The sequence below is a fragment of the Chinchilla lanigera genome, unplaced genomic scaffold (assembly GCF_000276665.1).
Source record: "Chinchilla lanigera isolate Chin_1 unplaced genomic scaffold, ChiLan1.0 scaffold00030, whole genome shotgun sequence".
NCBI classification, from domain to species: domain Eukaryota; kingdom Metazoa; phylum Chordata; class Mammalia; order Rodentia; family Chinchillidae; genus Chinchilla; species Chinchilla lanigera.
Window position 1 is genome coordinate 5,714,634 of NW_004955431.1, and position 12,221 is coordinate 5,726,854.

General features: G+C 41.1%; 1 protein-coding gene across 1 annotated transcript in view; it reads left to right on the forward strand.

Annotated features, from left to right (window-relative positions):
* Positions 1–1,748: 1,748 nt before the first annotated feature.
* Mrps31 (mitochondrial ribosomal protein S31) overlaps positions 1,749–12,221 on the forward strand; it is a 20,099-nt gene continuing 9,626 nt past the window's right edge. The window contains exons 1-4 of the mRNA XM_005387635.2: positions 1,749–1,965; positions 3,365–3,649; positions 7,850–8,008; positions 10,085–10,222. Of these exons, the coding sequence (XP_005387692.1) occupies positions 1,841–1,965; positions 3,365–3,649; positions 7,850–8,008; positions 10,085–10,222 (707 nt within the window). The 5' untranslated portion in view covers positions 1,749–1,840. The remainder of the gene's footprint in view (positions 1,966–3,364; positions 3,650–7,849; positions 8,009–10,084; positions 10,223–12,221) is intronic.

The following is a 12,221-nucleotide window of genomic DNA, read 5'->3' on the forward strand; positions in this document are numbered from 1 at the left end:
AAGGACTGAAGATGTAGTTCAGTGGTAGAATGCTTGCCTAGCATGTGTGAGGCCCTGGATTCAGTCCCCAGCATCGGAAAAAATGGAAGGAATATGTAGTAGCAACATTGAGACTGCTTATTATACTCAAGAATGGATTTCCCACTGAAATGATTTCAAGAAAATTATATCTTACTAATATTTTAGCTCTTCATCTAGTGGTTTTCTATATGTATAAATTAACCCTATAGTCATTTAGTAGGCATGCTTCCATCAACACATTTGTGATTCATATACTTTTCTGTATTTAATTTACAGGAGAACTCTGGTTTGGACTAATGTGATCTAGCCCGCAGCAGACCACACCGAATCAGAACATAGTTACAGTACTTGTGCTAAGTATCAAACTAAATTTTGAAAAGGGCCAGTGTTCCAAAAACAGGAGCCCCACAGTAACTCATCAGAATGGCCCTTGCTTACCTGAGCCAGCATCAGAAGAAGTCCTCTTGGTGCTAACCCTTTAAGGAAAGAAAATGAAAAGATCTGCTTCCTGTTCTGTTTCTTCTTTCTTTCCCCCTTTTCTGACTCAAAGCTAACTGCCTCTGCTCAGCGCATGGAATATTCATTGTATTTTACACAATAAGTTGTTGCCTGATTCTAGAAGCACAAGTAAAAGCAACGAGATCTTTAAGCTAATTTGTTGTAATTTTGTTTTTTTGACAAAGTCGTACTACAATTTGTTTTTTTCGAAAGTTTATTTTAGAGCCGCTGGTGGTGGTGGTGCATAACTGTCATCCCAAAGACTAGGGAGGCTGAGCCAGAAGGATCAGAAGTGTGAGTCCAGCCTGGGCTCAAATTTAATGAGCCCCTGTCTCAAAGTGAAAAGAACTGGGGATGTAGCTCAGTGGTAGAGCACCCGAGTTCAATCCCCAGCACTACAATATATAGTTTGTTTTACAAAATAAAACGAAGTGAACATCCCCAGTGCTGTGTATAGCATTCAGTCACAATGTATTGTTAGGGTTAGCTCTGCACTTTCAGCACCGAAGGAATTCACTTGCCAACCTTGATGCTTTTTGGGGTGCACAGAGAAAACGTTGACTGCAACGTTAGGTTGCCAGTATGGAGCTCTGGGCCGGAGGTTCGTCTGCCGAGGTACTCCCCAGGTTTGCTGGAGCGCACGCTGGGGCTAGGGACGCCCCGTCTCTTCTGGGCCACTGCCCACCGTCTCCTGAAAGGGCAGGAAGAAGCCACACTTTTCTCTTGCATCCTTTTATCTTTAAGGCCATTTTTGAGATATGTCTCGTGTTTTGGCGCTCCACGCAGAACATGGCCCCTCTTTATTCTAATTATCCTGTTCTAATGGTCGCGCTGGCAGCACCATTAGAACCAGGCAGCACCATTAGTACCAGGCAGCACGCCCTATGGTAAAGGGTTCCTCTTTGTGGCCACGGATCGTCTTGAGATTATTAAGAACGTTGTGGATCCTCCCGCACCCCAAGCAGCGCGCGGAAGATCAGTTCTCTCACAGGCCCCACCGACAGGTGTGGTTGTTTTGTTCTTGTTTTTTAAAATCACTGATCTCTCCCTCTACCTCGCCTGTCCCGTCCTCCTCCCGCCTCACCCAGAGGCCCTTTGCGGAACTCAGACTCGGACCCACCGCCCGGACTGCAGTCCCTGCTATTGCCGACAGCTGGCTTGGGCGGCCGCCGACAGGCCCGGAACACAGTTACGGACCTCTGTTGCCCACCGGAATTCAAAGGAAAGGAACGCACCAGGCCCGGAAACGGAAAGGAAAGCAAAGCAGGGGACGTGTTTGGCAGAGGGACGCGCTCAGCCGGTTGCCCTTAGTTTCCCCGCGATGTTCCGGAGGGTCTCGGCGCTGCTGCCTCTTCGCCCGCCGTCCCGCGTCCCTTTGCCCTCCGGAAGCCCGCAGGCGTCCGCGGCTGCAGTTTTGCCTCTCGCTGCTGCTCCTGGAACGGTCAGGTACACGTTTTAGAGCTGTTGGCCTCGCAGTTCTTCAGGCTGCCCATTCCCTCCTCCCGACATTGAGCCACAGTTCGCGGGCTCTCTCGGGTCGATGTTATAACCTGAACACCCTTAGAAGCCTTTGCTTTAAATGTAAGGAGAGAGATCGTAGATACAGTAGCACGCCCAGGGTCAGAGTGTGCGTGGCAAACCGTCACGATGACAAGTCTGGTCTGTCCTCAGCGTTCTCCGTGGCGTGCCGCGTCTCACCCCGCTTTCCCACTTTTTTCTCTGAACTCCAGAAATCAAGTGGGGATTTTTTTGTTTGTTTGTTTATTTATTTGTGTTTGCGTCCCAAGACTTTGTTCCTGGTCTCTTTCATGTTTTCCTTAATTCATTACTGAAAGACCTTCCGGTCTGTCGGTACTAGTGTTAAGTCCAAAGGAAGCCGAGCAGGTCATGAAGGAGCTGAGATGGTGCAGGTGGCGCAGAGTGCTGCGTTCAGTCAACGGGTTCCTGCCGAGAGAGCGCGGGGACGTCTCACCTTTGCAGGAGCGGTTCGGGATGCTCTTTCTGCAAGAGATGTGTGGTGAATCGCTGAGGACCCCTGTGGGGTTCGCCATGAAAGAAATGGTTGCGTACTTGTTTGGATATTTTTCCTGTAAGCACTCCATGATTGTGAAAACCTAAAAACCACTGCTGATACCCATCCAGAACTGTTCGGGACCAGTTCGGTTTAATACAGTGCTGACGCAAGTTAGCAAGAACCGTGGGAAAGATGAGCCGGATGGAGGCAGAAACTGCACACACAGGCAGAATTAATGTGACAGGCCCGGTGTGGTGGTGCACGCCTGTCACCTCAGCACATGGGAGGCCGAGGCAGAAAGATCGCTGCAAGTTTGAGGCCAGCCTGAACTACATAGCGAGACCCTGTCTCAGAAATAATAATAATGCGACATACGGTAATAGTAGAGTGGAGGATTAGAGTGTCATGAATGTTAAACAAAGAATGGGGAGCAGGTTTGAGAAAGCTTTTTAAGTATATCGTAGGTTTTAGATTCAAAAGAGTGTTTTGGTAGGAAGCCAGTCAGTACAGAGAGTGAAAAATGGAAAGTCAGTCTGAGGGGAGAGGTCCAGAATATGGTTTTGGATGCACTGCATTTGAGGTGGTGATCGGATGTTCTCAGTGAAAACAAGCTCAGGGTGTGAGAAAATGCACCCGGAGTACTTTGCACAGGCCAGACACCTAATATATGCTAATACGTGGCACATTGTTGCTGTTACGGCTGTTAATAATAAAGGCAAATAGAAAGGACTTGAATTTTTAAAAATGTGAAGTGCAGAAGCAATGTTTGAATTTTTGCTTTACTGTTTTACATTCTACATACACCCTTTCTTCTTTCATACATCTTTCCAGGACAAAAAATATCCAAAGATATTTTGGTACCAGCAACGTGATCAATAGCAAGGAAGATGAGAAATCTTGTCCAACTGATAAGATTTCCAGAGAGCCTTCGGAGAGCCAAGACTCTGTAAGTGAGCATAAGAAGAAAGACTTACTAAACATTATTAAAGGCATGAAAGTTGAGTTAAGTACCGTAAACGTACAAACAACAAAGCCACCCAGCAGAAAAGCACGTCAAAGTGTAGAGGCTGTAATGGGAAGGCGCCGAAGAGCTGCAAGAGATGAGCCAGAGAAGCGGTAAGTTTAATGGCAATTTGAATGTTCTTTGAAACTAACTCTTGAGACTCCAGTGAGACTTTTCTCCTTGTAAAAAACATTTTTAATTAGAGTACGTGAGAGGTAGTGAATTAAAGAAGAATAAATATCGGCTTATAAATACGGGGACCCTAATAATTACTTGAGGAATGCTATTACTGTTTTATATTTGAGTAATAAGAGAATATTTCTATACAATCTAAAGAAAGGAAAGGAATAGTTATCCGAGGAGTGCACACAACCTCTTACGTGAATGTTATTGACTGCTTTTTAAGCTGTTACCAAGATGTATCTGATATATCTTGTGGTTTTCTGTTTGTTTTGTTTTGAGACGGTCTTACTAGGTAGTGCAGGCTGGCCTCAAACTCAACTCATGGAGATCCTCCTGCCTCAGCCTCCCAAGTGCTAGGGATTACAGGTATGCGCCATCAGGTATGCACCCAGCCAGTACATCACACCTTGTTCTAAAGGTCACATCGTGTCTATAAAGGACTTCCTTGAAATTTTCTATTTAAAAATTCGGCTAGGGCCTGTAATCCCAGCACTCGGGAGGCTGAGGCAGGAGGATCATTGAGAGTTCGAGACCAACCTGGGCTACCAGGTGAGCTCAAGGCCAGCCTGAACTGTGTAGCGAGACCCTGTCTCAAAAAGACAAAAAAATAAATAAAGTAACATAAAAAAAATAAAAAACCAAAAATTCTTCTGGGATAGTTTTGCATGTTGATTATAACTGTCTTATCTAGCTCCTTTTGACCAGAAATTAATGTTCTCAGCTTATTTATGTGGTTTCCCCAGTGTATTATTACTTGTGCTTATCTAAAGTACTATATTTAATTGATTCTAAGTACAGTGATATCTTAACATTGTGTTACAGTTTAAATGGCAGTCTTATTTTAATGGTACATGAAATAAGGATTCATTTTATAGTGATGGTGTCATCACTTAAATGATGTGGTGGTTTGTGGCCTTAGGATACCTATCATGCACTTACCAGAACAAACAATAAAAGATTCCTGTGTCCCAGAATGACATACTGCTTGTATAAGACTGCTCAGTTTCTGATTACATCTGAAGTGCCTCTGGGCTGGTACACACCTATAATCTCAGCACTAGGGAGGCTGAGGCAGTAGGATATTGAGTTTTAAGAACAGTCTGAGTTACATAGCTGTCTTTTTTTTTTTTTTTGTCTTTTTGAGATAAGGTCTCATTATACAGTTCTGGCTGGCTTTGAGCTCACTTTGTAGCCCAGGCTGGTCTCGAACTCACAACGATCCTCCTGCCTCAGCCTCCTGAGTGCTGGGATTATAGGCGTGCACCACCACGCCCAGCCTAGCTGGGTTAAAAAACACTACAAAACAAAGGTACCTCTAGAAAGTCTAATTAGATGCTAGGCAATAACTTAGTTCAAACAGTGAATGTCCAGAATAGGTGTCCTCTTCCTCTTTTTTTTTTTTGTTTTTGTACTGGGAATCAAATTCAGGACCTTGCACTCCCCAGGCAGGTGCTCGCACTACTGAGCTATATTTCCGGCCCTCTTTTTCCTTTAGAAACAAAAGAGTTGTATATAAGTACATAGAAATAAATGGCACACATATATAAATGCTTACTAAGAATGACTTTTTAGTCAGAGGCAGGAGATTGAAATTATAAATACTGGCAGATGCATTGTGGATATAATATTTATAAGCACTTGCCTAGCGTACTGGAGCCCCTGCATTTGATCCCCAATACTGCACAAGAGAAGATTCCAAGGCTTACCTGTTACAGTGGTTCTGCATTTACTGAAGAGGCTTTAGTCGTATCAAAAGAGTGGTGAATGAGGTACATTTGCATTGAGTTTTATAAAAAGCCTCTTTAAGTGAACCCTTCACCTTAAAAGGAATCCCGGGTGCACAGAACTGGGTGAGCCTGAGCTATGTAGTAAATTCAAGGCCAGCCTGAATTACAGAATGAGACCCTGTCTCAAAACAAACAAAAAATTTGTTTTCAATGTGTATAGATTCTGTGGGTTAGCACTAGTTGGAGTACAGCAGAGAGGACAGTTACTCCTCCGTGATGTCTGAGGCTTCACTTGCAGGACTTAGAGGTCTCAGGGCTGGGATCAGTGAGTTTGCTCCTCACAGGTCTAGCAGTTGATGCTGACGCTCATTGGACCACAGCTGAAGTGACGAGCACTAACACCCGTGTGTGGCTTCTCTACTGGCCTTGGCTCAAGAGAAAGTGAACCAAGTTGATTGATTGTATTTTTTTTTAATGACCTAGCCTTGGAATCAGGCTGAACATTGCTACCCTCATTTTGCTCCACATTCATTTTTTTACAGGGTACTTTTTTTCTTAATCATAGCAACTGCTTAAAAAAATCTGATCCAAAATATCATAGAAAGGAATATAGGTATATAATTTTAAAGCTGTGACCCATCCATGGATATTCACTAGGCCTGATTCTAAGTGGGGATCTGGAATCACCTAAAGTCAATGACAGAAGTTCCTTCACAATTTTTGTCAGAACATTTCAAAGTATAAATCAAGGTCCTAAGGGCTCTCACTATAAAGGAAACAATTGTTATAAAATGCATGGTTCTTGGCGGGCATGGTGGGGCACGCCTGTAATCCCAGCACTCAGGAAGCTAAGGTGGGATGATCTCTTGAGTTCAAGACCTCCAGCGTGGACTACATAGTAAGTTCAAGGCCAGCCTGAGCTACATAGCAAGACCCTGTCTCAAAAAGCAAAGAAAAAGAACGCATGGTTCTAGAAAGTGAATACTCATCAATATTTTTTGCGTTGTGTATTTTGTTCAAATACATAAATTACAATTTGAAAATGAAGTTAACAAATATCAATGAAAGAAATATAGTAATAGTGTGAGGCTTAAGTGTTATTCACAGATCAGTTTTAAAAATAGCACATTTCCTTTCTTCATTTTTCTGCTGTTACTGCCAGATCTTTTATATCTTGATAAAGTCCTTAAAATCTGTCTGACAATTGCAGGAATTTGGAATCTTTAATTTGCATGCTAAATAGCAGATGATACGGAAAACCAGATAATAAGACATTAATTTAGATCCCACTTATTAGGATGGAAAGTCTCAGTAAAAAAATACGGTAAGTTATTTTTTCTCTTAACTCAGGAGTACTTTCATGCACGATGGGTAAATGCTCTACTACAGTTACGCGCAAGAGTGGTAGCTTTTAAACTTTCTCTTACGGGAAATTTAAACCTATCCAAAGTACACAAAATTATGTGAACCCCTGTGTACCTGTGGCCCAGATTCAGTAGTGATCAGCTTTTTACCCTTGTTGTGTTAGCAGTGCCTTTTCTATCTCCTGAGTGATCCTGGTGGTTTGTGGCTTTCCTTTTCCAGGCAAAATGTATATATATTGAAATACACAAATCCAAAGTGTAGAATTTTGACCAATGGATACATGCATGTAACCCACACATTCACCGAGATGCAGAAAGTTTCCCGTTGTCATCCTGTCAGTACCTTCTGTCCTGGGCAATTACCGTTCTAACATTTTCTCATCACAGATAGTTTCTCCTGTTTTGAACTGGATATATGTGAAGCCATGCAGAATTTACTCTTGTGACCAGTTTTTCACTTGTCCTTCTATCTGTGTGAGACCTTTATCACGTTGGTGCAAGCCAAGTGCTATTCCATTGTACGTGTGTCACAATTTAGTCACTTGCCTGATAGACTGGCCTTTGACTTGTATCCAGTTTTGGGCCATTATGAGTAAAGCTTCTGTGGCAGATTTAGCCACTTTTAAGTGTGCTTACAGTATATATGTTTTCTAAATAAAAATGGCATCTGTTTTTAAAATATTAATTTGTAGTTTTTGAGGTTTGATTCAGTATTATACTTCAGCCAGTGCCCATCAACCCAGTTAAGTGTTTAGTGTTTCAATTTTATATAAAACCAGTGTCTAATATTTGAGGAGGCTTGCTTTTGTTGGAAGTTGAGAGATACTTTTTGGGAGAGAGAGAGAGAGGGTGTGTGTACGCGCTGAGTATTAAACCCAGGGCCTGATGCATTCTAAGCAGGTGCTCCACCACTGAGCTGAGCCCTAAGCTCTCAATACTTTTATGAATGACAAGTTCCCTTTCCCAAATCACTTAACTTTTCACTAAGCTGGTGGCATAATAAGCAATCCCCGCCTTTCTTTCTCATTTCCTCTTTCAGAAATGAGCCCCTGAGCCCTGCCTTGGAGGCGGCTGTGTCTGCTGTTGCAGCTTCTCTCCCCTTTGACAAGCAGGTGACCAAATCCGATCTGCTCAGGCAGCTGCAGCAGCACGAGCAAAGCTCAGTGTCCCAGAAGGAGGGAGAGAAACGTAAAATCAGGTCAGTGCACCAGGTAACGTTAGAAGTACGTCATTGTGTGCTCAGATATCTCAAGTAGGCTGTTTTCATGTGTCTGATGAATAATACGCAAACATCAAATAGAATTTTAGCAATTGGGTTTTTTGAAAAGCAAGTGTATGCTAATAAAAAATAAAATTTAAAAATAAAAATGCTATTCCAGGTGTAGTGGCGCATGCCTGTAATCCCATCACTTGGGAGGCTGAGGCAGGAGGAGCATTGTGAGTTTGAGGTCAGCCTGGGCTACAAAGTGAGCTCAAGACCAGCCTGAACTGCGTAGTGAGACCCTGTCTCAAAAAGACGAAAAAAAAAAACCTTAAAAAATAAATAAAATAAAAATACTATTAAAATGTCTTAAGTGAGATTGCAGTTTTTTTAAAAAAAAACAGTTGAATGGTTAAATTTTTCTTCTAGGAAGTCAAAATTTCTTGCTCTTGAAGAAATGGTAAATTCACTAATATTATTTAATTAGGTAAATAAAAAACTAATTTCTGTGAGAATAAATTTTTCCTTGGTTAAGTCAATGCTGGTTTTCTGCATAGTGTAATAATCTTCAAACATATTTCCTTCCCTTCCACTTAAATTTGAGCTGAACTTTTTCTACTTAACCCTTTCATCTCTTGTTACTTTACGCCAAATTTTACTGCTGTCTGCCCAAAGCTAGTAAGTGGCCCCGCTTCCTTTTGTTGGGTTTTTTTTTGTTCTTTGTTTTTTGGTTTTTTAGGGTGTTTGTTTTTTTTTTCCAGTACCGGGAATCAAACTCACGACCTTATGCTTACCAGGCAGGCACTGTGCCACTGAGCTAAATCCCCAGCCCCTTTGTTTTTTGTTTTGAGACAGGGTTTCACTGTGCAGTTCAGGCTGGCCTTGAACTCTCTTTGTAGCCCAGGCTGGCCTCAAACTCACAGCGATCCTCCTGCTTCAGCCGACCAAGTGCTGGGATTACAAGCATGTGCCACCACGCCTGCTTGGTGATACTGCTTCACTTTGGAAAGTGATTTAAATCAGCTGTTCATAGTGAACATGTGTACCAGCATTGTATCAGGAGGTTAAAAGAAAAATGCAGGTATCTGGACTCTGAGTCAGCTAATTTGTTCTGCTTGAATTTGAACAAATACAACACATAAATACAGCTAAGTTTCTATTTTAACTTAGTTATTGATATGGTAGACACAGATACTCATAGTATTTTCCTATTCTGAATATTAATAATTTTTATATAATTGACACTTTTATGTTTTAAATGAAAAAAATTTTTTTTGTTGTTTTTTTTCTGGTACTGGGAATTGAACTCATGACCTCACGCTTGCCAGGCAGGTGCTGTGCCACTGAGCTAAATCCCAAGCCCCCCCAAAAAATAATTTTTTTTGAGATAAGAGTCTCACTGTGTAGCCCAAGCTGGCGTTGAACTCACTACATAGCATAGCTGGCCTTGAACACACGACAATCCTCCTGCTCAGCCTCCTGAGTTGCAGAACATCTTTAAAAGATAGAAATAAACATAAATCTCAGCCAAGTGTGGTGGCACACACCTGTAATCCCAGTACTTGGGAGGCTGAGGCAAGAGGACAGCAAGTTGGTGACCAGCCTGGGCTGCATATCCCTCACCATCTCACACCCTGTCTCAACACCCACCCTCAAAACTAAGCCCAAATCCTGAGGGTCTGTGGTATGTGGCTATTAATGTAGGATATACTTTTTGTTTTGTTTTTTCTTTTTTCTTTATTTATTTCAATCAGATTTTATTGGCACATTTTAGATATGCATAATGATCACATTCATCATAGAGAATTTGTACCTGTACATAACTTGGTTTTTTTCCCATTCCCCCACCATCCCTTCAACCCTTCCTGCCCTTCCCATTTACAAAAGCTTTGTTTCCATGTTTTTCTTCTTTTTCTTTTTTACTTTTAGGACATACTTTTTATTTAAACATAGCTTTATACTGTATTAGTGCATAAAAGTGAAATAATTAAATGCAACGTCTCCTGTTTAAGAAAAGCTTACAGTGTTGTATGTCTGAGATGTCTAATTTATTTGACTTTTTTATTGTTCCAGTTTTAGTAACATCATATCAGATATGAAAGTTGCCAAATCGACTAGAACTAGAACATCAAGACCAGAGCATCAGATTCAGTTTGATGAAGGATTTAACAGTTCTCTAGAACAGGAGCTATCAGCTGATTTTAAAAAAAGGTATTCAGGCTTTGCTGTCTGTTGGGTTTTGTTTGTGTGATTTATTTTTATAGTAACAGTAAATTATTTTATTCCTTGTACATAATATTGCTGATAGGTATTGAGTGTTATGGATGCTTTATGTGTATCTTCTTACTCTAAATATTTTCTTTTTTTTATTTTAAAGAGAAAAAAAACAACAATAGGAAAATGCCAACAGCATAGACAAAAACAACAAAGCAAAAACAATAAGAATGATACAGGGTTTCAGAACAAAATGATAGGGATTAACAGTGGTTGTTACATTACATATTTTTATCTTCATCAAAGTTGGTCAGATTACCAAATGTAAGAATGCAAGATTGATCAAACCATTAAAGAGAATAAACAAAAAAACCAAAAGATTGTAAATGATACAGATGCTTTATTTTTTCTTTTGACCAGTTTTGCATGCTTATATCTGATCATCCGAACAACTAATGTGAAGACAACAATATGCAATATGGAACAGCCAGTGTTGAATTACTCTGTACTTTCTTTTTTTTTTTTTCCCCGGTACTGGGAATCCCAACTCACGACCTTGCGCTTGCCAGGCAGGTGCTGCTGTGCCGCTGAGCTAAATCCCCAGCCCCTACTCTGTACTTTCTAGAGAGGGAAAGATGTTCAGGGTTAGCACTTCCACAGTTCTCTCTACCGTAAGTCAGAGTGGGGCCTGCCTCACATCTACCCCTACCAAACTGGGGGGCTTTGATTGAGAATGAGTGAGGATGACTGAATTCTGAGCAAATGTACATTTACATCTCTATATCTGGTCTTCTATCATACCTTAGATAAATAAACTCACTCTAAAAAAAATCCATATACAATTGAAAGTTAGCCTATATTTACATAAAGTTCCTCTTCTTTAAACCCAGAAGGTTACAATTGGAGAGAAGGAACTAGCTATCTGGCATGCTCTGACAAAAACTAAGTTAGCTTTAATAGGAAGACTTACCTTTAATAGCAGGATGTGCTCACAGTTGGAATGTTTTCAGTGTGTTATGTATCCCATAAATGTTGTTTTAAGTAGAATCTCAGGAACTTGACCTAGCTCCTTCCTGGTATTAAATTACAGATTTGTACAGGAAGATCGGAAAAGGTAGTCAGCATTTAACACAGGAAGTTCAAGAGATTAACAATGACTCTGGATGATTATTTGAATTACCTAATTTAAAGTGACTTCGTGTCTGTAATAGATTATTAAATAAAGTAGAAAGTGTAGTTGGGGTTTTACTAAGAATAGTTAACTGAATCAGTCTTTCTAGGATGCCATGCAGCTGTTTCTGAACAGCATATTATAACTCGATGTTTAACAGCCACTAAAAATTAGAAAGCAGCAAGAGAGAAGCTTAACAAAATAGGAAAGGGATTTCTGTACAGCAGTATATTAAAAAGCCAAATAGAGAAGAAAACAGGGAAGCAGTTATTTACCCCGCTGTGATAAAACAAGAAAGCAGCAGGCAAGATTTAAGGTGGCCTGAGAAAACCCAGGCCTGGACGGATTCTTTCCTTTAGAGACTGAGTCCGGGAGCTCTTTCTTTACAGTCACACTGACCTGCTTCAGAGTCTTGGCACTGCCACTGACTAATTCTGTGACTGGGCAACTTTTACAGCCACCATCAATCGTCTCCCCATCTATAAAATGCTGAAAGTGAAATCCAGCTTTCTTGAGGAATAGAAAAAAGTACCAGCTCTCTAATATATAGTATGTGCTCAGCAAATGTTCATCCTCTTCCTTCTTAGTACATTCCTCTGACATTTTCACACTTTACCAAGGCATTCCGTCTTTACTATGAGTCACTTTTATCCATCATCCTGTTTAACTGACGTGCAGTGGAGAAGATGTTGGGTAGGGAAAGAGTGTGAGGCTCTGAGGTAGCTCTGGAGCGTAGAGGCCTTCGTTTTACAAGTACCACAGAGGAAAACTTAACAGGGCTTGAGATAATTTCCTCAAAGTTGAACATACTGTTTACATTTATTC